The following is a 24,656-nucleotide window of genomic DNA, read 5'->3' as shown; positions in this document are numbered from 1 at the left end:
TTCTTATGCCTCTTCTATGCATTTGAGAAATAACTTCATCATGCATAATTTTGATCATGCTAATAGTCCAATCATGATGATAACCTATGCTCATAATACTGATTTAATCAATGCGGGTCTTGGTTTTGTGGTTTATGAATCTAATTCTAATATGGTTTGTTCTTGCTGCTGTGGTAGTCCAGTGAATACTGATTTAGAGGCAGCAGTCTGTGCTTTGTCTTTTCTTTTGCCTTGCAGAGCATTCATAATTGGGGCCTGAATTGCTTTGTCAAGACCATCCTGTCATCAAGTGCGCATTGCTCATCACAGAAATCCAACAGGATACACTGACTGAGGACTGGAGGATTGCTCTGCATATTCAGAACATTAAATTGTTTCTTGATGAGATGGGAACTCCTTCTCTTCACTCCATCCCCTTGTGCTGGAACAGGGTTGCATTTGCTCTTGCATTACATGGACTTCAGCATCATGAAGTTTCTCTTTTCCACTGGGGTCAAGATCTTCCTAGATGGCTGATGAAGATTGTTTGACCCTTTGGTGTTTGTTTAATTCTGTTAGAGGTTGTTCTTTAGTTTTTTTCTCTTTAGTTTCTTGTTCTTCTGTTTTTGTTTTTTTGTTGTATTTTGTCTGTTGCTTTCTTTTTGTTTGGTTTGTAACTGAACTATTTGTAAACTGTTTTTTTCTATCAATAAAATAGCTCTCCTGAGCTTTCCCCAAAAAAAAAAAAGAACCAAAATATGAACAAAGACAGGTCCTCTGATTGGAAAAAAAAAAATGAAAAAGACAACAGATTTGATTAACAATACATTAGTGTTATGTTTGAGAATAAAATGTGTATCTTTAGGAATGCAGACAATTAAATCAAAAGTAATGAAATAGAAAGGAGAAAAAGAAGATAGGCTGTATTAATTGAAGAGATTGTCATCAGCGTCACAAGCAGCCTTTCCCAGTGTGTCTGTTCTTTTTCTTTGACATTACTTTAGGAAGCAAAAGAAAAAACTGAGATAATTACAACTCATACTTGCACCACATTCTTGACCCAGAATGGTCCGACCACACAAACTATACATAAACACACAAACTGATTCACATTGAGGCTTGAAACTATGGATTGATTGACATTGAAAGAGAGAGCGAGCTGTTACATATAAAGTAAGATAAAATATAACAAATAAACAAAATTAAGTACAAGAAAATACTACAAATTCCATCAGGGATAAGGTGAGGCCAATAAAAACAGTATAACTCTGTGTCTTTAGACTTAAGCAATACAAATACCAAATTGCACTTGCATTTATTTGACAATTTATTACAAATTTAAAAACAACTTAAATAACAAAAGATGAATAAACACTAGAGGTTAGCATCACAAGGCATGTTTTACTTGCACAATTATCAGTTAGAATCATTTTAATATTAGCAGATAAACATTAATAAATAAACATTAATTCATCCTGTTCTAACCAAGTTGATAAAGAGAAGAATTCTTCATGAAAAATTTAAAAGTAAAGGAAAGATAAACATCGGCAACTCTGATGTTCTTCCTGGATAATTCAAAAGATTTATGTATTACAACCGAAGGACACCAAAACTAATGGCACAGATCAAAGCTGTTGAATTATCAAACATAAATCAGAATTTTTAGGCATGCTGAAATTAATTAGACCTGATAAATCATACACTATTCACTTAAACAAGAAGAAACACTTGGCACAGTCCCATTTCATAATTCAATGGGATTTATTTGCAATGATTGAGCTTCAGTCACTCATTTTCTTCTTTCCCATAATCATACACAATCTCAATCTGCATGAAAGAAGTATAATTTCAGAATGCAGGACATCAGACAAAGCATTCATACAATTTTCAGTGCTAAAACAAAGAAAGAAGATTTATCAAAATAACTTCTAGCAAAAATTCTTTCTTTTTTTCTTTTTTTGACAAAGGGTACAGTAAAATTCTTGATAGTATGGTTAACCCAGAACAGTTGAAATAACAGAATCTACATCATCTCTGGATTCAATGAAGGCACAAATTTAATGCCTAATGCTGACATACATGGTAGCCCTTGATTGCCAATATTGTGTCACATTCAGCTATGGGCAATCATCTGGCATTGTTGGACCTACTAATTTATTGATAAATAAATTCTATAAAAATTTCAAATAATGTTGCTATCATCTCTGTTTCTATCCTACAAGTTATTTCTTAATGTCATCTATCTTCTCCTCTTTCTCCATCTTTAAGGAACATATTTCTTTTTCTATCTCACTTCCTCTGTTATTGCCCACATCCTGATTATCTTTTCTATCAAAAAAAAAAAAACCCCAATAGTCTAGAACTCCATTTTTTCCCTGATCGTGGATATAAGACATTTCTACTGCATCATCACTGACTTCTTCAATAGAATTTGTTATTATGAAAAAGAAGAATGCACAATGCCCATAAAAAAAAACTCAACAACATAACAATGTCAAAAAATGATGTGCCAGAGACACTATTTGCCATTTCGCCAAGTAATAGTATTCGCAATATAAGGAGAGGAGTTCAGTATTTGTCATAACTTTCAATCTGGCCAATTTAAAAGTTGAACAAGGAAAGGGGAAATTTCCCTATCAAAGCAATATATTCAGAAAAGAGAAGATCATTAGAAAGTTGAGACAATAAAGACAATCACTTACCCCAGAGGGTGGAGGTGGATTTCGAGTAAATTTGGTGCCGCCAGGAGCCCATGGAACTGCACATAAAAAAAACTAATCATAAGCATCCCAAATGAAGACATATTGCTACCAGTCCATTCAACATTAGCTGCATAGCTAGCAAAATAACAAAAAAATATCCTCTGATATGCAGACTGTAGGTGGAAGTTCATGATTAAGACTTCTCTCACTTGTGAAATCATACTACAGGTGAATGAGAAAAAGTAGAAACACAAGCCTGGTGTGCAGGATAGTTGATCTGCATATCATATTGAGATTTATCTCGAGGTTCAAATGGGGACAAAACTTGATACTTTGAAAAGAGAAAAATTCTGAATGCTCATCCAAGTGTGGAATAAAAAAAAAAAAGCATCCTGGCAGTTCATCTTTATGTAAATTGTAGGTCATGTAGCACTCCATAAATATATTTTGCCTGCTGTGCTATCAAACAAATTGTTGTACTTCAATTGTCTTCTGTATAGCAACTCATATGCCAGAGCCTACTATGTACAACGATAAATTTCACTTCAAATACCTAGATATGCAATGCTACCATTTACCTTCTGTGCCACATGAAATAAAAAGATACAGGATGATATTCTTTATTCTATGAAGGTTTTATAGCATATTTTGTAAAAGAGAACACAACATAACTAGGAAATACCTAGTTACAACAAGGTAGAAAGGAGACAAATACATATTTTTAGAAACAAATAAGGTGCAATTGAATGATCAAAAGAAGAACATAACTTACCAATATAAGGATCAGGGTGACGCCACTTCTCATACTGTGCTTCAGCATCAGCAATGAGGTGATCAATGGTGTCCAGATCCTCCTAGAAATACATAATTGTAAAGCAGTCAGTTGATCTATGCGTTGCTTATTATAATAAGAATGTAAGTTTATCCACCACCAAATAGTGAATAGACATTATTACAAGTACCAAGGAGAAACAGATTCTGGATAAATTTGGCAATTATGCCGAATAATAAGAACCTTTAAGGGTGGAAACCTTATGTTGCCCCTTTTGTATGAAAATAACATGCAATCAAATATGCTGGAACCAGATTCATGAAGTGAACAGATAAAATTTGCAACTACTCAGAAATAACCACCAGAAGCTTCCAACACCCTTTGACATTTAACTGGAGGAAAATATCACTATACTACTATAGGAGCTCATTCAAGTGTATTGTACTTAAATAAGTTGCACAAAAGTTAGTTACCAAATTATTTGTTAAAAAGCAAGAGAGTAATATTTAATTGCAGCAGCATAGCATACAATATTTGAATAAGGAAAATTAGATAAGTAGCACATCCCAGTCCTATTGCTTGGCCAACATTCGACGATTATCTAATAGAAGAAAATTCTATGAAGCAAAAGGGTGACCATTTTACAGTCACATTGTTGATAAGGATGATTTGGAAGTGAGCATAATGAAAGGTTAAAAAAAACACGCTTATAATTAGAAAAATATAGCAATCGAAAAGGGAAAACATACCACATTCTTGTTTGCCTCAAATCTTTCTCTCAGGTCTGATGCCTGAAAATTAAAATAATAATCATAAGGCCCAGCAAACCACTGCAGCAGTACAAAAACTAGTTTCTACTTTCAGAAGACAAAGAAGAAATGAGTTCCATAAAGTGTAAAAACACTGCAATGGGTCAGGTCAAAGCTTTAAAGAAATTAGCATAATTTCGTAATATAGCAACCTAAAATAGTTCCTCCATTAAATAAATCTGCAGACAACAGTAACTGCAATCCAATCTGGTAGAATACAAATGGACTGAAATGCCAATAACAAATATGGTTTCTGTCACTGGACCTAAGGTTCCCAGAAACATCATCTATTCAGCAAGAAGTACCAAAGATCAATCACACAAATCTAGTCAAAATGTTCAGAAAAATGGATGCTTTTTTTCAGCAAATCCCTTCCCAACAAGGAACAACCCTAGAAACTCGATCATTGCCAAAAATATAAGCATAAGTACAAGGCCTCCACCTGTATGTTCACCTCAAAGACTAATTTCACAAATCCAATCAAATAACCCATAAAAATCAATGCTTTTTTTCAGCAGGTGCCCCCAAAACACGAAACAGGTCAAGAAACACGATCGTTGACAACAAGACAATGTATCTTGACTTCAACAGCGTTTATCCAGCAAAAATACCACTCACACAAACCTAATCAAAATACTCATAAAAATCAACGCTTTTTCGCACAGATCAATCCCAGAAACGTCACAATTCCCAAAAAATTGGTTAAAAATTAGATAACCAGAACGAAAAATATGGAAACAGTGAGATATCGATGAGGGATTACATCTTGGTAGAAGAGATGGCGGTGGACGGCCCAGTTGAGGGTGTCTCTGAGAGCACGCCGGTAGAGGATCCGAACACGCTCCTTTTGCGCTGCCCTGCGCGCAAGGTACCCCACCGTGCTCAAGCTCATCTCTCGCTCGCCGCCTTGTTCCCCTCTGCGGCCACTGATCGGAGTATCTAGTGAATATCAGATGTAACCGGCCATTTGGGATCAATAGGTCTGTTCTTTTACAAATAAACCCTTCTAACCTGATCTAATTGAATGGTTTTTCGGATGTGTCCTGAAACCTTGTCTAATTTATATTAGAAAATATGCATATATTTACGTAGTTATTATATTTATATCATTTATAAATATATTTTAAAATCTGAATTTTTATAAAAACCACTACTTGGTGTAGACTGTAGTAAAATATTATGTGAATAGTAAATAGACAGATTTAGAGTTAAATTTCTGGGTCGACAGTATAACTTATGCACCACTATGCCTATATATTTTTTGACACCTTTTTGTGAAGCAACACTTGTTGTTTTTGTTAAAAAAAAAAAGCAAAATTTTTATATGAGTACATGTAATTATCTCAAATTATTATTATTATTATTATTATTATTATTATTATTATTATTATTATTATTATTATTGGACCATGAAGAGATGCCAAGAGAGACATAGCCCACTAATTTTATGGTTTTAAGGTATTTATGTAATATAAACATTAAGAATCTTAAAATAAAAAAAAGATCATTTATGCTTTTATTTATAATTAATTTTTTTTTTTTAAACTTTTAGTTTAATAAGAAAATTTATTTATTTTATTTATTTCCATAAAATGGATAAGACACGGAACTTCTCAATTTCAGATAAAAAACAATATTTTTTATTAAAAAATATTATTTTTAACATTATTATTATTATTATTATTATTATTATTATTATTTTAGGCTTTGAGCTATGAAATAATTATAATCACTTATCATCGTTTTTTTAGACAAAATAATATTCCCTAATAATCTAAAAAAGCATATAGCGTAGCCACATCATCAATATATCCAACTTTTTAAATAATAATAACACTAATATCCGTATGAGACCCTTCAACAACGAGGTTAGTATCCATTACAGGTTTATTAAAATAAATAAATAAATCATAACTTATTAAATAAAAAAATAACTATGCAATCATTTAGTGATGATGGTAACAGACGAACAAAAATTACTAATTATATAAAAAAAAATATCATTAAAATAGGTCATTAGAATAGTGAATGAATAGTCTTTACCAGTTTGTTTTCTTTACTCTTATTTTTTCTCTGTTTTTATACTATTTTACTCGTTGTTCTCTTCATCTATATGGTGAGGATTTCATGGCGTTTTTATTTTTAAATTTTCATGTTAATTGTTTCTTCTCCGTTGTATTTCTATGTACTCTTTTTATTTTAATAAATTTATGATTTATTCATTTTATTTAAAAAAAAATAAATGAGGAGATCATACATCAAAATTTTTTGGCCTCAATACTATATAGTACCGTTCAAATATTGTATATTATTATACCATCACGGTCTAATGATTTATGATATAAAATGTATGTGATATTATTATTTTATATATAAATTTATAAAAAAAATATTAAGGCAATATAACTAATTCACCTCAGTTAAATTCATTGGACGGCACACGAGGGAATTAAAAAGCGTTAGGTAGTGTTAATCGGGTCTTATATTGGGAATTTTTTTATTGAAATTAGTGACGAGATAACTAAAGAATTCCGGGTTATATTTCTCCGGGTAAATCTTACTTTTTATATATTGAGTGTGAGGTGTCAACAAGTCCCGGCTGTCTGTACACTGACACAAGTCTCCGCACGCAAAGGCTATACAAACACTCAAACAGTAAGACACTTCTTTGTGGCATTTTCTCAAACAGGTAAGAGCACTGGCATCACCAGCAGCTATGGCGCTCACCGCAGCACCGAGGCTCATGGGCTCCACGCCACCAGTCTCTAAACCAGTGAGTGAAGAACTAGCAGTTCTTTTCCTAAATTTACTTCTTTTTCCTGCATGATGAGTAGGTGGAGGACTTGGACGAGAAGACCAAAAAGGAGATAGATGAGAAGCAGAGAAAAGGAGAAGATGTTGAAAAGGTTGTGAATTTCAAGATGAACATGGACAAGGACAAGGATTAGTCAGTAAATGATCTTTAAACACTGAATAAATGTAATAATAAAAGATGATAATAGTAATAACAATAATAAATTCATAAGTTTGTAGTTGTTGACTTGTTTCTCATTTGAAAGAATGCATGGCAATGTGTTTCCAGGTGAATGGCTTCTTGTTGGGTTTTTGAGGTGTGAAGGTAAGGCCAAACATTTCTCTGAGTGCAAGGCCTGGTTTGAGGATTCCAATGAGTTTTGCAACAAGTGTTGCACTGTCTCTGATGTGTTCCATGTCTTTAGTGTTTGTCCAGAGACGTTTGACAAGTTGGAGTTTTCTCTGTTTGGTGTGCAGTGATACTCCCCATTTGGTGTAGAGGCTTTCTCTTTCTTCTAATGAGAGTCTATTTTGCATTTGTTTGCATAGCATTGCTCTCTCTCTTTGCAGGTTCTTCACACTGTTTGTTTGCCAGAGTGCTTGTCAGCAGAGTTTGATTGTTATATTTTAGTTAAAGAACTAAGGATGGGATTGTACCTTGATGCTGGGGTGATGAGAGGACCATCTTGAACTGGGGCTTTATGGATGTTTCCACTGAAGGATGTATTTTTGAGGAATGATAGTCTCCTGAGCTCCACTTCCATGTAAATAGAGTCTGCAGGATCACCTTTGAATAGCAGGAAAAAACAGGCTCTGTGAACCAGAGAGACATTACATTCATGCCAGAGCTCTATGATTTCTTGTTGTTTTCCCTCAAATTCCACAGGCCAACGAGAAGGAGATTCCATAGAGATGAACATTGGATCAATGCCGACGTCTTTTCGGTTGCTTGCGACTTCAATGTCTCCATTTGCTGCCTGCTCTCTTGCCTACCAGCACAAGAAGGAAAAAAAAAATATCAGAGCATATCAACAAACAGAGACATATTTGTAAGAATTTTGCTGAATTTTTGGTTTTCTGCAATAGTTTATGCACGTTATAGACTGTCAAGTTATACATGAAGAGAAAGTAGTTAACATGCACCACAAATATTAGGAAGAAAGCTTTCTGCATTCTAAGGTTTGATGTACCTGACTGTTATTAGACTGTTTATTATGTTGAATTTGAGCCATCTCCTTCATTCCTGCAGGAGAATTACTGACAAAAGTTAAAACACTCTCTAGAGAAGCAACTTAATAGTAAGAGCTTGATGAATAGCATTTAAATAACTGCATGACCACAAAATGATTCACCTAAAAGTATTTCACTCTGAGCATCATAGTTTAATGCAATAGGTCTTATTTGAATTCCTTCAGGCCTTCCGCGGAAATCTCTGAAAAAACTGCTAGGTGGTGTGTAATCATTCTGACCTGCCCCTTGAAACATAGGAGATAACATACCATCCATAAGAGAGGCCTTACAACTTCTACTTTTAGTTAAAGTCAAACCCCGCGAACTAGCAAACCCAATGGCCAATGACATTGGAGACAATTCATCATGATAAGGTTTGACAAGATTGTCAATAGTCTTCCTCACATGCAGGAGTTGTTGCTCCAATGCATTAGCTGGAGAACCTTGGCTTAGAGGTCTTGATCTTGAGCCCATGCCTTCTTGGTCCACAGTTAGGGATTGCTGGCTTTGTACTCTTCCAGGCACCAAGAGGTCAGTTCCTTTGCTTCTGCTTGTTGTTGATTCATCTATCTCAATGCACTGAACATCCTTGCAATGATCTTCATAATCTTCAACAGCTTCACAACGGTCAGAGTGATGTGGGATCAAACCAGTAAATTTAGAACCAATGGTTGACAACATAGGCGAGGAAGCATCCTGTTCGTTGAGTTCTTTGAAAAACTGGAGTTGATGCTCATTCCACTCTTCAGTTTCCTGTGATGCAGCAGACATTGTCAAGCCAAAATTTAGATTTTGATGAGGAAAGTGTGAACCATTGGGAGTTGAAAGTACATCTTCCCAGGGACTAGTCATTACATGGAGTGCTGAGACCTGTCTAAAGTCCTCCTAAAGGATGACATTCAAAGAATCAAAGATATCCTTATGTGATTACTGTGAATTTCAGAATTTCAGAGCAAGAACAGATACCAATTTTCTTGAAGTTCGATCATCAGCTGAAGCTTGAAGCAAATTCTCAAGCTGTGACTGAGCAAGATTTCGTTGTTGAAGCAGCTCCTTAACCTCCTTCTCCAGCTGCAAAATATTAGTATTATTTCATTTGTTGTGAGCCTAATGAAACAAAAGCAAAATGCCACTGAAAAAAGAGATGACATTGATACAGATTATTCTGATATATTAGAATATATGCATCTCATTTGGCAAGTTCTCACAAGTTACATTCTGATAAAAGTTTTACTAGTAAGGAGCATGAACATAGTGAACCTTTTTAATCTGAGTATCTTTCTCCTTCAGTAAAGCTTCAAAATGAGATGTGCTAGAAGCTGATCCTGGAAATCTCAATTCACTCTCCAATCGAGCAACCTCTCTTTGCAAATGCCGAACTAATGCCTTGTCTGACATGACAACATTGACCTGTGCATTTGTTGCCACCTCTTTTGCACAACTTGCAAATAAAAGTGTATTCCTAGACTGCTCAAGATGGCTTCTTGCAGGGCACATTGTACAAATAATAGCAGTTCGTGCATTGCCTCCTAAAGCAGGTTGTAGTATGCGGGTCAATTTTGAATCTCGATATGGAATGTGACCATATTTTCCATTACTGCACTCCACAAAAATACAACCATATATCAGAAAGAAAAAAGTTATCAAATGAAACTGATCAATCCTTAAAAAAAGGCAATAAATGCTCTAAAAGTCAGTGTCCGTGTGATTCCAGTCATCCAATAGAGCAGTTTAGAATACCAACAAAGCAGTTTAGAATACCAACGACCAAGTGGTCTATTGGTAGTCAGGTTTTTATTAGAACTCTTTATAAATGGTGAAAGTTTGAATCATGGGTGAGGGCACATTTTTTGGAGTGAATAATAGTTGTATACCGGTGGTCCCAACACCCATGTGTGCGCGGGCCCCATCCATACTCGAAGTTTGTGCACATTCTTGTTTTTTTAGCTACCTAGCCACTCATCTTGGAAAAAAAATAACGCAGTTGATAATGGTATATCTCAGTTGGATTACTACGCCAATTCACTTGCTCAATCCAGTATACCCATGAGTTTTCAAGACTAATAGAACAAAAACAGAGAATGGCTACCTTAGTTTGCGAATAACAGTTCCAAGAGTAAGTAGACTTCGATTTATATGGCAGCCTTCTTTTAATCTAGCACCTGCAGACAATGCCTGAGAGGCACGTTCACTCCCTGCTAGATCAACAAAATTCTGCATAAAAGTTAAGGAAGTCTATGAAAGCCATCCCCTTATCATGCACCCAAAAAAAATCATAAGCAAAAGCAACTATTTCTCCATACCACACTTGCTACAAGAGTACTTGAGTTGTCCATGCCCAAAAATTCACGAGCAGAACTCTCAATAGTCTGTAAGGACCATGCAAAAAGAGAGCATGTAATCTTCATCTTGTAATGTATGATATATGTGTACTTAAAGAGTGGTTTCATGTGATAAGGGAAAGGCAAACCAGTTTAATTATTTGATGAGATCTTGAGCTTGCTTCATTTAACAAGGTCTCGCCAATCTTTCTCTGAGCTGCAGGGAAAAAAAGAATTGAAAGAGAGGTGAATTCATAAAGACTTGGATTGATTAAATTGACTGATATGATTCATTTAGACTAAGACCTTCACACAGTGAAACAAGCTCCTTAAAATGGTTCCAGTTCCGCAGGGTTGCTTCTGTCAGCTTTTCCACAATAGTCCCTCTCTGCAAAGACAAATGGTGTCAAATTGAAATTGGGATAAGTTAAGTCATTGATTAATAAATAGAAACTTACCTCTGGATCATCTAGAAGTCTAAGAGGAGTACTGTCAGTGCTGAGGAGATCCCTCACGGCTTCATTGTAAATCTCAATTGCTGATAATTTCAAGACAAATGCTCTCTCCTCATGCTACAAGAATTAAAGAAGCACTGCTCTTAATTATTGCAAGAAGTGAGAAAGATAACCTTGATGCTGATTTATTCTAACACTGAGGACCAGCGAAGAATCTAAATGCTATCAATTTACCCTTCGAATGTAGTCAAATATATCTGCTACGGTATATTCAGTAATTCCGGTCATTGTAAATGTCTTCCCACTGCTTGTTTGTCCGTATGCAAATATAGTTGCTAATGAAAATAAAAATGTAACATTTTTAGTCCAAAATACAATGACCAAAGAGGAGAACTATTAAGAGAGATGAAAATGTTACACTTACAGTTGATGCCGCTGACGACTGAGAGAGCAACTTCTTTGGCTGCATCCTCATATACTTGTTTTGTGTTGCATTCACCTCGGAAAACTCTGTCTATCACAGGAAGTAAAAAAAAGACAGTTGAAAACAACAACACTCTAGAAACAAAAAAGTTTCAGTTTGTTCACAAACAAATTTTGACTGCATCATCAAATGTGGACCAGGCATTGGATAAATCTAACGTGCAAACATGGAAAAATGGAAATTTGAGACAGAATTGATAGCTAAGAATCATGGATCTTTGTACTACAGTAATAGCAAACTCTAAACCCTGAAACACTACAAATGAGAATCCTGAGATAAGAAAATGCCGGTATTAAAAAATTGTAGCAAACACCAATCGTCATTCCACAACACTAGTGTGAGATATTCATCAAACTCATACCTTGGGTAAGCTCGTTAAATGAATAGCACATTAACTTGGTTTACAAAAACACACATTTAAAAGTTAGCCAACAAGTTTTCACAAACAGATTGTACTGAAGAAGATGAGAAAAAGAACAAGAAGATCAGTCACCAAATGTGTATGCAGTGGGGATCGTAGACCGTTCAGCCAGGCTATTCCGGAAGATAATCGTCGTATCATTGATGCACTCCCAAACACCTGGGTCATTCGCCGCAATCTCCCTCTCATTCAACGGCCTCAGCCGCACCGAAACCAATATCCTATCCTTCCCACCAGCTCCATTCAGCACCACACCATCCTCCATTTCCTCCCCACACATCAGCCCCATTACTCTCCTCCCAACACACTACTCCATTCAAAGCGAACTACAACAACACCTATATCAAAAACACAAAGAATCACATCAAATGCAAGAATGATAACAACAATGTCATTGTTAGAAAAGGAACTGGTGGTTGGGGTGTTGCTATTGAAGGTGGGAGCAGGATGGTGCCTGGCAACACTCTACTGGGAAGAAGATGGCAATTGTTTGGTAGTTAAATGGTCATTCTATTCAAGCTCAACACATCACTACCACCGCTACTACTTCTACTACTACTACTACTACTAGTTGCATTGAATGAGAGCATATGCTTAATTTGCAAGAATTAACAGCAATTTGTTTCTTTATCAGATTCTTCTTCCCCACAAATCAAAATTCCTGGTCAAAATCAAAGGATGCAACATTGCAAATGCTTAATATCTATTGAAATGATAATTATCATAGAAATCACTAGCTTTTTTTTTAAAAGGAATTGAAGGAAATTCAAAGAAAAAACAGTACCTGGTTGAAGATGTGGATTGAGAACTGGTGGATTGGGATTCTGGAGATGAAGTATAACAGTGAAAAAGTGTGGTTCTTCCCATTCTTGCAACTTTTTTTCTAATTTCATTTGGTTTGAGGTCATGCTTAGAAGTTAGAAGCGGTTGGAGCCGGGAAATGAGACTGGTCCGCAAGCGAAGCAACCTCCCAAAATAATAAATTAATTAATAAATAATTAAATAAGGAAAAAATGATATAATTATTGAATAAATAATAGTAGATATTATGCTGTTGTTATTTGGTGTATATTTAATGCTTATTATTTTTTTAATGAGTTAATGGGTTGTTGCTTCCATTGTTTAGAGTGGATAAAATTAATGATCATTATTTAGCCATCTAAATTCGTAGGTCATTAAATTATTGTAATTGGAGCAATATCATACATGTCTGTCTTTTTGACACTCTTTTGTGAGGTGGTATATGCCGTCATTCATCAAAAATAAATAAATTAATAATAATCATTGTATAATCATTTTATTCAATCCCAAAAATTAGATGAGAATTGGTTCTACATTGTAGAACCTCTTCAAATAACTGTTAGATTAGACTCTGACGATTCAACACAATTATTTGTAGATTTTATATCTACTTTATATCTACGGTCATAGGTGATTTGGTCTCATATGTAAATATTTGATATATATATATATATATAACGAAAATTAGTTTTCAAACGCACGAGTTAACTTATTTTCACCTAAGATCCTTTCATTCAATTTTTTATGATTTTAAAATTCTAAATTTTAAGGCAATTAACAAAAGGCCATTCTAATATTTTAATTTGTTTGTAGTTTTTAAAACTTCTAACTGTCTCCCTTCCTCATCAAAACATGCCAATGGGATCCACATTAGAATATTTCAACTTTATTCCTCAAGGTCATGTCTCACTTGTCTTGTTGTCTTCTTATTTCTATTTAATCACTTATTTTCATTGATTTGAAGGTTTTTTTTTTCGTTTATCAATATATGTTATGACATCAAAGTGTAAGGGAGAGGTCATGGGTTCAAATCTCTCCTCCAACAGTACTGTTCCCCGTACTGTTTATACACTATTCACCCGGGATCCCTATACTATTCTCATACTGTACATACACTGTACATTCGGGTTCCAGTACTGTTTAGTACTGCTTATATTCATAAAAAAAAACGCTTGTCGTCTATTATTAAAATATATATATATATATATATATATATATATATATATATATATATATATATATATATAGTTATATTTTTAACAAATATGAACAAATCCGGCTATACATGATTTTTCTGAATATACCACACAACCCTCCTTGTCTTTACTTATACGCATAAAACCAATGGCAATAATATGGTGTTTATATATATACACATATATTAAAGGATAAATCTAAACATGCACTTATTATTTCATTGTTTTTACATTTAAATAAAAAACCAAACTATCTTTGATAATGAATTGCTAATCATGTAATAATAACACATTATTATTCTCAATTTGCCTTCAACTCCACTTCATATATATATTTTTCTATAATTAAATCTTGAATCCTTAAAAAGCGGTATGTGGGGAGGGCCAAAGGAAAGGAGAAGATGTTTCACAATAATCATGGTTTCTTATTATTTAATCAGCACCTATAAATGGGGAAAATGATGCTTAATTATGGGATATATCCTTGCTTTGAGGATTAGATTTAAACTAATATTATTCAAGCTTGTTATTTAATATTAAGAATGTTTGTTTCATTCTATTAATTAACTTATGTTTAACATGGCAATTGTTGAACAAAAGTGTCATAATGAACTCATGTTTGAAAAAATATTCATCTATTAAGTAATTAAAACATCAAATGGCTTTGAGCCCGATGGTACTCAACTCCACTTCCTGCACACAGTCCAAACCCCTTATCCTAGGTTAGGGGCACGCGGGTTGGATGACCTATCCCTCAGTTTATAGACACGCTATTTGTCAATATTTCTTAAAAAAAATTATTAAAAAGTAATTATAAAAACACTATTTGAGAAACATTTCCTCAACATAATAAGAATTTTTATTTTTATTTTTATTTTTATTTTTTTATGAATATAAACTAACTATGTCAAAGATGTGCATAAGCGATAAGTTATTAATACATCAATCCATATTTGTCCTCACCTAATGTAAGTTGAGGGTTTGATTTTTCCTCCTCGGTTATGATACAAACACTCTAAATAGAAGACCATGTACCAATAGACCAAGAGAGCATTCACAACTTTTAATTGTCACATTACCATTACTTTCCTAAGAATTAAATGAATTAATTAGAGACATAAAAAAGAAAATATATAAAATGTTTGTTGGGTTATAAAGACAAAAGAAATTGATGTTTTTTCGTGGGGTTGTACTTTGATGTTATTTGATCAAATGATATGATTTATAAATAGACTGATACAACGTTATAAAGAAAAGCATTTAATTAACAAAAGCAAGAGGTGGTTGTGCATCAAAGATCTTATAATAAATCAGTCAAAATGACACAATAAAGCTGATTAATTTCATATCCCTTTGTCAATTTATCACCTACTTTTACCATAAATAAATAAACGTTATCACCTACTGCATTTACATTTCTTGGAATATAACTAAATTTAAAAAACTATAATTCATGTTACTTTCTCTTTTTTCGGTATAACTAGTTTATCAAAACATGGGAAAAAATAATTAACAGTGTTTTAACTTCTCCTACAGCATTACAAACCTCAAATGAGAAGGGTAAAACCCATTTGTCATAATAACTTAAAAAGCAAATCGACTTCTATTAAAATGAATATGTTTTACATAGAAATCTAAAACCATTTTATGTTTTATAAAAATAAAAATCATTTATTTTTTTTTGGGGGTGTTTCCGCTTGCAGACCTATAAAAGTTCACATAATTTTTTTTTTTTGAATAAAGTGGATAAATCACAAATTTATTAATAAGAAAAGGAAGGAACAAAAAGAACAAAATACAGAAGTAAGAAAAACAAAAAAAAAAAAGTTCACATAATTGTATGCATATTTTTTAATAAAATTAAATACCATATATACTTCTTAAAATTTGATTTGCTTGTTTATATGTCTTTTCACCCGCATATATCATTTAAATTATTATAAATTCTATAAAAATTGTTTTTATATTAACAACAATTTTTTGTTTAAATTCTTATATTTAAACAAAAATTTGTTAGCTGAATATCCAAATTCTTATATTTTTCAATAGTGTTGGCAAACAGTTCTGAAAGTCTAGGAGTAGAATACCTGTTTTACCAGCTCTCCATCATACCTAGTATTATTCAAAATTAAAAATTTTAAAATCTAATTTTTTTATTTTTTATTAAAATAATATTAAGTTTTATTAACATTTATAATTATTTAAGCTAATTATTAAATATATTTATTTAAATAATTAAACATAATAATAAAAAAAAAGGGTTAGTGGACTAATTTGGGCGGTTCGGCTGCCTAGAGCTAATGCTGATGTTCAACATGGCTTAGATCCAACTAAAAGAAAATGGCCAACATTTATTTTATTTTATTGCCTAAATGAGCGACTAAACCGTTATAAAAAAAAAATAAAGCATGCATAAATCTGGCAAAACAAATAAACGGAATCCGTACACAAATAAATACTGGAACCACCAGTATAGTTACTTACACTCTCAGATCAAAAAATGACCAACATCTATTTAACAATACTCCCAGTTCCAAAAATGACCATCATCTGTTTAACAATAACTAATAGCAAAGCTTATGAATGGTGGGAGCTAGTAGAGACCATTCATCATGATCTGCCCACACAATCTTATCCACAGAGCATGAGTGACTAAAAAGCAGGAAACTTGAACCACAAGTGAAGCCTGAAGAAAGATAAGAACATACACAAAAACAAGTACAGGAGAATTACAAGGGAGAGAGAGAGAGAGAGAGCACTAAAGCAATGGCCACAAGTACCAGCTTCCTGACCCCAAGCAGCTTCTGCAGCATCCAATGTTGGGGCAAAAGCAAAAGAGAAACAATAACTAGAACAAGGAGCTCAAACTACTCAATGAGAGCACAACAGCAAGATCAAATACAGGACGCACAACAGCAAGAACAAATACAAGAACCACAACAAAAAGAACAAGATAGTGGTGATACTCCAACAAAGAAGAAAGCAAAGGGAGTGCAACAGCAGCCACGGCAACCAGACGCCAAAAGCAAGAACATGACTGTCGAGTACGGTGGCCAGTGGCTCAGCAGCGTCACTCGTCATGTGAGGATATATGCTGCATACATTGATCCCATTACACATGCCTTTGATCAAACACAGATGGACAAGCTCACTCTATTGCTTGACCCTAGTGATGAATTCACATGGACACCTGAAGCTTGCCAAAAGGTTTATGATTATTTCGTAGAACTTGTGGATCATTACGAGGTAATCACACTCTTCACAAACACACAGTGATTCATGTTTATATTCATAACTGAAAACTAGATGACTTGCTGAAAAACATAAATTTATAACAGGGAGCTCCACTGACAGAGTATACACTACGCCTGATTGGTTCTGACATTGAGCACTATATATGCAAATTGCTGTATGATGGGGACATCAAGTATAACATGAATGCGAGAGTTCTCAATTTCAGTATGGGAAAGCCAAGAATCAAATTCAACAGCAGTGAGATTCAAAACTTGAAATAAAAGGTAAATTAGATTGACTTATATAGATAGGTTATGTGCAAGGGGGGCCTTGCTTTCAGACTTACATATATGCACAGGCACGTCTGGTCTCTACTTATAAATTAACATGATACTAAGGTAAATGCTCTGATATGGGAGATTGACAAAATGGAGATGGTGCACCTCTCTGATATGAAGCAAAATGGAGCAAAGGAAAATTGCCTGTGCAAGCAAGGCCTTTTTTTTTTTCCTCAGTCAATGTTCATTTCGATTTGAAGCGGGATCACAGAATCAGAACCATCAGCCAGCATGTCCTTGCTGCTTGGTGATGCCCATGGCATGTAAGCTCCTTCATGGCTGACATTCTGAGAATGAAATTCCAATTGTACTTGATGTCAAAAAATATGTTTTCAAATTATGAGATATAATCAGTCTAATAGTTATGAGGAGAATAAGCAACATTCGCAATCATGTTCAAAATTTAGAAGTAATTAGAACCCTATGAATCCATAAGTCATGCCAGGTGCTCTTAATGCACTAATTAACCATCTTTTCAATAAACGGTGTATGTTCTGGGCCATAAAGACCTTCCAAACATGATGCCTTCAGATAAAAGGATCACTGCATAATCTTCATTTTTTATAATAAGTGGCTAACAGTCATAAGCAGATAGCAGCTAGACAAATGCAACGTATATAAGCCCATGATGGTTGTCATGGAACCAAAGCAAATGGAATTACTGACAATAATTTTTTTTTAAAAAAAAGGAATTACTGACAAAGTCAATGACAAACAATGTATTTTATTAAGCAAATATAGAACATCTGATGCAGATTTCCCAGAAAATGCTTGTATCCTAAGTTCCCAACCGCTTAAAAATAAGTGTTTGTCACTGCAAACCACTGACCAAAACAAACCAATTACACCATGAATGGTATGTGGAACATTAAAAAGAGTCATGGCAAAGTTTGAGCTTAGTTCCGAATAAATCAGATAAAAGAGACTTGTTGCAAATGCTTCTATGAAACTCAATCATTTTGAACCATCAAATCTTCAGGACAATATCTAAAAAGATTTCCAAAAAAATCAAAAAAATTATGTCAAGTCAAACCTATAACCAGACACATCCCCACGTATGATCAAGAAAATGAACAAAAACAGTGGTTCAAACCCAAAAATATAGCGATGACTAGATGATTTCTATATTTGCATTAACTGATCAGCATAAACTCAAGTAATATACATTTGAAGAAAGAAATGCAAACAGAAGCAAATTGGCTGGTCAAAATTAAAAATGAAAAACCCACCCTAGTGACGGACATCTATCATAAAATATCATAAAATCATTTCTAGTGCTTCTCACTGCCAAACATTGGACATGATGCACCAGCACATTAGCTAAAGCAAAGATGGATATAAAATCAACTGAACTGGTGCCACAACAACCACCAAAAAATTATTATTTAACGAAATAATGATGAACGAAACATAGGCAACTTATATATATGGGATTTATCTCGATGATGACACACTGAAAGAAGCATAGGAGTAATTATACAGTAAAGCTGCAAATGCATAAAAAATGAAAGATAGAATTTAATTTACTAACAGAAACAACAATGATAAACTTACTTTCAACCAAAAGAAGAAACCACGCAATAGGTTCAGTCCCTCGGGATGATCTGCATGATGAACCTTCTCGGCAAGGTCTGATATGAAGAAATAACAGATTAGGGAATACATAGTCAAAACCAATATTATTTTGAAGGAAAGTGGCTATTGGAAATTTTTAATCTAAAGCCTAAAATTGAAGCTACACCAACAATTCATAAAGGTTTAAAGCTAAATCATACTGATAAATCAGGAGGAACACCATCCAACTGATATGCAAACAAAACATTTCATTTCTATACTAGCCCAAGATAAATGAAGAATTGTCCTCCGAGATTAAAGAACCAGATGTCCAACAAAAAAAAATAGGGCATTCACAAAGAGTTCTAACACCATACATATCTTTGGCTGGACCCTTGTACAAAAGTTTAAAGTTGGCGATAAAAGGTCTAGTGCAAACTACAGGATAGATTAGATGCAGATGAAACTTATAAAGCAAGTATGAATCCTTGATGAGATCTAGCTCTAAGTAGTAAATCCTATATTTCTTCAGTCAAAGTAAAGCAATTGCACTAGAGTGACATATCGCATTTACAGGTCCAGTGAATCGTCTGAAAGTAGTAAATGATAATCTAAAAATGAACTGATCAATATTGAAGCAAGGATCATGTGTGCAAATGTACCAATGCTAACCATAATGGAAAAAAATAACAACTTTATTGTCCTCTCAAGCATAAGTTTAAAGGGTCTAAAATCGAAATCATACCACTCATCATGATTTTATTTTTTTAGCATTATTACATTGAAAAAATAAATTTTTTAAAATACTGTCAAACTTCTCCATATTCTTTCTGCAATATCTACATAGGGGACATTAACAGGGATAAGATTTTCTTCTCGCTGATACACAGATGGTTTTAGATTCTAAAATCCTAATTTATGTGTTTTCCTTCTATATTTCCTTATTGTTTACTTTGCCTTCTCTTTTTAATTCTTTCCTCCCAATGTTTATTCAATCTTCAATTTGTTGACTAAGTTTTCTTATTAGATATCACCCATGTCCTTGTAACACTGATCTTAACAGACAAGGTCATGCCGCCAATGGGACATCCATTTGATTGATAGAAAGCTACTATAATTGCTTGATTTTAGGTTATGAGGATTGAATCAGATCATGAATACTAATTGGAATTAGTACTATCCAAAAGCAGAGCTGGGCACCAGCAATGTACAGAAAGCAATGTATCTCATAGCTCAAGGGATTGACAGCAGATCTTAATGTATTTTACATGTAGATTCAACAAAAACCTAATAGAGCAATTCAACAATGTTGAATTTAGTTCTCATTGAAAACAGGATCCGCAATGAAGTACCTCCACAATCAGGAAGATTTAAAGCTTGAGCTTAAGTTAGTGTGTAAGTGGGGGACTACCATTTTGAACCCAAGTAGAAACTTCTATACAAACACGAGCAGTTTAAGATAAAATAAGTGAAACATTTACGTCAAGTGCAGCTTATTGATCATAAGGACTTAAAGGAAAAGACAAATGCCTCAAAACAAGAGGTAATTATTTCAGAAGAACAAGAAAGTTTAGAAGCGATAACAATAACAAGAACAAAGAAACTTTTCTGAAACAAAATTAGACATGAACTATGATACAAGCATAGCAAAGCACTACATCATACAAACAGTAGTACTAATAGTTAAATTTTATAAAGATCTATTGCCTGTCACGTCATTGATGCAAATCAAAATAATAACAATAATCATAATAAGAAAATATAAAGCTTGATGATGTGTGAGTGTCGAACAAATATTACAAAGATATTCATCGCATCATTGCAATCACTTACCAGGATAATGATCAAAATATGAAAAGCCCAAGTCTTTAGTAGGATATGGACTGGACCTATGCCGCAGTTGCCTGTGCCTAATTATTGGCATTCGAACACTTGCAACCTTTAGCAGTTCCTCATATTCGTTTTGATCATATGGCACCTCGAGAATACCCTTGAGTCTGTCTTCAAATGCTAAAGAGACATCATCATCGTCACTATCCTGAAATTTCCACAAGTTTATATGAGATCAAATAATCAGCTCAAGATCATGAAGTTCTGAGTTTATATCATATCAAATAAAGAAAAATAGGATAAGTGATAAAAAATCGCAGCAGCAACGAAAATTAAATATGCATACCAGGAACTAATCAAATGAAATAAATAATCAGAAACACCACTCACAGACACACACCCACACACACCCCAAAAAATAAATAAATAAACTTACAAGTGAAATTGTAGAACCCATATATGGTTGCAACTCCATTTTAGAAGAGTTGATACTGCCCTCTTTAACCATATCTTCATCATTACCAGATGATTTCTCATATCTTCTTTCTTCTTCATACACTACACCCTCTTCATATCGGACTATGCCACCATTGTCCATCTCAAAAACCATCAAACCATCATCATCTCTCACATGATCCAGAAACATCCTGTATTCTTCATCTGTTAGCGTCCCTTGCACGACCCCATTACCAACCAAGGGATGCTCAGAATGGAGAGACTCGCCAGAATTTGGACCGTGACCATCCCTCTTCAACTCCATCCCGCCCACGCAAGATTTTTCTTCTTTTGAAACATCAAACATTCTCATGGGTTTTGACTCAGTGAGATCACTAAAAACATCATCCTCTCCTTCGTAACGCACAAGGGTGGGGATTCCATCAATAATCAACTCAGTAACATAGGATTTTCCATCAAATCTAAGATGCTTGAGAAACAACTGGTAATCAGCATCCACATCATCATCATCATCATCATCATCATCATCATCATCATCCGAGTGCTCTTGTATGTGGTTCTCAGCCACTTTGTTTGAGAAAGTTTCTGATGTATCTGACACAGAACCTTGGTTGGCATTGCTTGGTGCCTCCTCTTTAGCACAGAGAACTGAAGCCAACAATCTGGTCCCAGATCGAAGCCGACTTCTTCTGCTCCAATTTTCATACCAATTATTCTCTTTTCTACTTGGAGACCTCATTGCAAGCCCTGCTGTCAGAAATCACTAGGCTGAGAACTTTCAGCATAGATTAGAGAATCCACGCAGCTCCAACAACACCTGCTCATCAGTACATATCATCATTCGGACTTAAAGAACATATCCCTTGTCAGGAGCCAAAAAAAATGCCAGAGTGATCCAATCGACATGTTGTTGAACTATAAAATAATCCAGATTCTTTCAAGTAAATCAATAGAGAACAAGGCAAATCACCAATAACAACAAGGAAAGAATAGAACACGGACTTGTATAACCTTTTTGTCGGCTAAAAGATAAAAACAATCAGTTCTTTCAAGCAAATCAAGGTTAAACCTTTGTGATGAAATATAAATATAAATATAATTGAACAACCATACCAATAAGATCATCAAAGTACAAAATTTCTCAACAAATCAAGCATCAAGAACCTAAAAGTGTCAAAAAAATAAAAAATAAAAAAATGTAGAGAAATCAATCGCGTGTGGGAGCAAAACCCAGATAAAACAACCACTCTAAATCAACATTGGAGAATCAAGACCCCGGCCCTATGAAATCAACGCCATTAAATGCAGTCATTATATCAATCACCAGTGGCTAGGGTTTCTGGGATTTTCGAGGAATTGCATCTTGATCAATAAACAGAACACCATTGGAGATTTGGAAGGATTGGAGAGGATGTGGAGGAAGCGGCATACCGAATCTTGAACCCTGGATCGCCGAGCTGCCGATCAATGGGTTCTCCGATGGGATGATGATGTTCGTCGTCACGGAGAGGAGAGAGGCAGCGGGAAGTGCACACAAGAGTGAACAGGGCTCGTGAGGAGTTACGAGTGTTCCCAAGTTCCAAGAATCCAAAGCATTAAAGCGGCGCTAATGGAATATTTTTATTTTTTTTTCTAAAACTTAAAAAATATGAGGAAAATTAAAAAATTTTAAAATAAGGAGAATTTGAGTGACACTTTGAATTTCATTTGAATTTGGGCTTTTTTTGGTCAGGGAAAAAAGAGAGAGAGGTTAATTTCTAAAAATAGGTGATGATTATTAATAAGGAGATTTTGATGCTGACAAGAGATTTGTTTGTTAGTTTATTTATTTATTTATTTTGGGGCTGGGTAGTGGAATAAGTTTTGAATTTTGAATTTAAATTTTAGGAAAATTTTGTATATTATGTTTTTTTTAGTTGAATTTAGTTTGGTGGGCAGCTTTTAAACCATGTTTTAAATATTTAAATTGAATTAAACATTTTGTTGAATGTTTTATATGTGCAATTTGTTTTGCACGTTCCCTGTTAATTTGGTTATTTTAGAGATTGATTTAACATCATTTTCTTTTTGATAAAGCAGAGAAGCAATGGGATAGAATCCTATGGTTTAGATTAGATTATCTATATCAAACAAAATAATTTTAATAATGTTATACCTGCATAACAGGTTTTTGAATAGCTCTTGACATGATGATGTAGTGTCACTTGTGTAACGATCCCATGAAGTATAAATGCCTTCTTAGTCTAGCTCTAGCATCAACCTCAAGCTCCATTTCGCCGATAGTAATAACTCTATCAATTTCCACCTCAATTTCCTCTTTTGCCAAATTATTTTTTGTTCCGTAATCGACTATTGTGATTAATTTCCTCACCAGTCTTTGGTTTGCCTCTTTGATTATTGTAGAAAAATTCTAACTCTCAAATTTCAAATGTTTGAATGAGTTTATTTTTTAAATAAATTTATTAAAAAAAATTATTGTTCCATCACAAAACCTAATACCCCGTTATCTCATTAAAAAAAAATAACGAGAATCAAATATATAAAAAAACATCAACATATGTAAAGGAATTATTATATAACTACACTTCTCATTAACAATTATGTTACCTTTTGCAATTAACCGCCATTTAATTTAAATTTATTAATTAAAAATAATACTAAAAAACTTAGGGAGGCAATTTTATTGTTAATGAGGAGTATTATTTTTAATTAACCACCATTTTGTTTGTCTTGTTCATCATTTTAGTATTATTTTCATCTTCATGAGCGCAAGAGCCGCAATTGAAATAGGCGATGAAGACACTCACATAGCTCATGAGGAGTCTACTCCTGGTAGCCTGGATAGACATGTGACTCCAAAAAAATGTCTTCGCTCATCAAGATGCTTTTGTCTTTTTTGATTTCCAGTTTCTTCCTTGTTTTTTTTTTCTCTTTCTGTTATGAGAGCCTCACTGTTGGTGAGTGACCTCAGGTTCTTATGCGTATTTTTTCCTAATAAAGTAGTGATTTTATCCATTTTTATAAAAAAAAAAAGAATAACTTGAAAAAATTTCAGTTTTAATTAGATCATGATAAACTCTACCAAAAGTTGTTCTTCAATAAAACAATATTTATTTACTTTTTTAACCCTATAAAGATAAAAGCATGAGTCAAGACTTTCATGCACAAATGCAACACACAGAAGTTTCTTATTTTTATTTTATTTTCTTAAATATATAATGTGAAATAAATATTTTTTCAACGAGCCTATAAAAAGCGGAACCTCTGATTGGCGGGTTTAA

The 24,656-nt window shown here is 33.8% G+C and overlaps 4 protein-coding genes across 6 annotated transcripts; 1 reads left to right on the top strand and 3 right to left on the bottom strand.

The window, feature by feature from the left end:
* Positions 1–1,506: 1,506 nt before the first annotated feature.
* Positions 1,507–5,265, bottom strand: LOC120258089 (NADH dehydrogenase [ubiquinone] 1 beta subcomplex subunit 9). The gene is made up of 5 exons (XM_039265435.1): positions 5,026–5,265; positions 4,203–4,244; positions 3,454–3,535; positions 2,682–2,737; positions 1,507–1,806 (listed from the first exon to the last, which is right to left on the bottom strand). The coding sequence occupies exons 1-5, from the start codon at positions 5,152–5,154 to the stop codon at positions 1,765–1,767; spliced, it is 351 nt and encodes a 116-aa protein (XP_039121369.1). The 5' UTR covers positions 5,155–5,265; the 3' UTR covers positions 1,507–1,764.
* A 1,893-nt stretch (positions 5,266–7,158) lies between these two features.
* LOC120258883 (kinesin-like protein KIN-7F) lies at positions 7,159–12,849 on the bottom strand. 2 transcript variants are annotated; one of them, XM_039266345.1, is made up of 16 exons: positions 12,751–12,849; positions 12,039–12,304; positions 11,486–11,575; positions 11,296–11,396; positions 11,065–11,178; positions 10,913–10,994; positions 10,756–10,823; positions 10,589–10,654; positions 10,375–10,499; positions 9,546–9,882; positions 9,252–9,356; positions 9,117–9,170; positions 8,408–9,038; positions 8,246–8,298; positions 7,713–8,044; positions 7,159–7,635 (listed from the first exon to the last, which is right to left on the bottom strand). In XM_039266345.1, the coding sequence occupies exons 2-16, from the start codon at positions 12,253–12,255 to the stop codon at positions 7,311–7,313; spliced, it is 2,700 nt and encodes an 899-aa protein (XP_039122279.1). In that variant the 5' UTR covers positions 12,256–12,304; positions 12,751–12,849; the 3' UTR covers positions 7,159–7,310. The 2 variants fall into 2 exon arrangements, with proteins under 2 accessions (XP_039122279.1, XP_039122280.1); XM_039266346.1 differs by lacking the exon at positions 9,117–9,170.
* A 3,680-nt stretch (positions 12,850–16,529) lies between these two features.
* On the top strand, positions 16,530–17,860 carry LOC120259138 (NAD(P)H-quinone oxidoreductase subunit M, chloroplastic). Of its 2 annotated transcripts, XM_039266681.1 has the most exons (3): positions 16,533–17,209; positions 17,302–17,481; positions 17,596–17,860. In XM_039266681.1, the coding sequence occupies exons 1-2, from the start codon at positions 16,730–16,732 to the stop codon at positions 17,476–17,478; spliced, it is 657 nt and encodes a 218-aa protein (XP_039122615.1). In that variant the 5' UTR covers positions 16,533–16,729; the 3' UTR covers positions 17,479–17,481; positions 17,596–17,860. The 2 variants fall into 2 exon arrangements, with proteins under 2 accessions (XP_039122614.1, XP_039122615.1); XM_039266680.1 differs by having other exon boundaries at positions 16,530–17,209; positions 17,302–17,860.
* LOC120259137 lies at positions 17,708–22,970 on the bottom strand. Its single transcript, XM_039266679.1, has 5 exons — positions 22,807–22,970; positions 21,356–22,192; positions 20,923–21,127; positions 19,090–19,166; positions 17,708–17,822 (listed from the first exon to the last, which is right to left on the bottom strand). The coding sequence occupies exons 2-5, from the start codon at positions 22,112–22,114 to the stop codon at positions 17,709–17,711; spliced, it is 1,155 nt and encodes a 384-aa protein (XP_039122613.1). The 5' UTR covers positions 22,115–22,192; positions 22,807–22,970; the 3' UTR covers position 17,708.
* Positions 22,971–24,656: the final 1,686 nt, after the last annotated feature.

Source organism: Dioscorea cayenensis, chromosome 4, assembly GCF_009730915.1.
Source record: "Dioscorea cayenensis subsp. rotundata cultivar TDr96_F1 chromosome 4, TDr96_F1_v2_PseudoChromosome.rev07_lg8_w22 25.fasta, whole genome shotgun sequence".
In the NCBI taxonomy this organism is placed as follows: Eukaryota; Viridiplantae; Streptophyta; class Magnoliopsida; order Dioscoreales; family Dioscoreaceae; genus Dioscorea; species Dioscorea cayenensis.
The sequence above is the reverse complement of the archived record's forward strand: the minus strand, read 5'-3'. Positions and strand labels throughout refer to the sequence as shown.

Coding starts and splice junctions, on each gene's coding strand:
- LOC120259138 (XM_039266680.1), top strand. CDS start 16,730: ATGGCCACAAGTACCAGCTTCCTGACCCCAAGCAGCTTCTGCAGCATC. Junction 17,210..17,301: donor AACTTGTGGATCATTACGAG/GTAATCACACTC, acceptor AATTTATAACAG/GGAGCTCCACTGACAGAGTA.
- LOC120258089 (XM_039265435.1), bottom strand. CDS start 5,154: ATGAGCTTGAGCACGGTGGGGTACCTTGCGCGCAGGGCAGCGCAAAAG. Junction 3,536..4,202: donor TTGAGGCAAACAAGAATGTG/GTATGTTTTCCC, acceptor ATGTATTTCTAG/GAGGATCTGGACACCATTGA. Junction 2,738..3,453: donor TCACCCTGATCCTTATATTG/GTAAGTTATGTT, acceptor TTTTATGTGCAG/TTCCATGGGCTCCTGGCGGC.
- LOC120259137 (XM_039266679.1), bottom strand. CDS start 22,114: ATGAGGTCTCCAAGTAGAAAAGAGAATAATTGGTATGAAAATTGGAGC. Junction 21,128..21,355: donor TGGGTTCTACAATTTCACTT/GTAAGTTTATTT, acceptor TGGAAATTTCAG/GATAGTGACGATGATGATGT. Junction 19,167..20,922: donor ATATTTTGATCATTATCCTG/GTAAGTGATTGC, acceptor TCTTCATATCAG/ACCTTGCCGAGAAGGTTCAT.
- LOC120258883 (XM_039266345.1), bottom strand. CDS start 12,255: ATGGGGCTGATGTGTGGGGAGGAAATGGAGGATGGTGTGGTGCTGAAT. Junction 10,995..11,064: donor GACTTCTAGATGATCCAGAG/GTAAGTTTCTAT, acceptor TTGTCTTTGCAG/AGAGGGACTATTGTGGAAAA. Junction 10,655..10,755: donor CTCATCAAATAATTAAACTG/GTTTGCCTTTCC, acceptor TGGTCCTTACAG/ACTATTGAGAGTTCTGCTCG.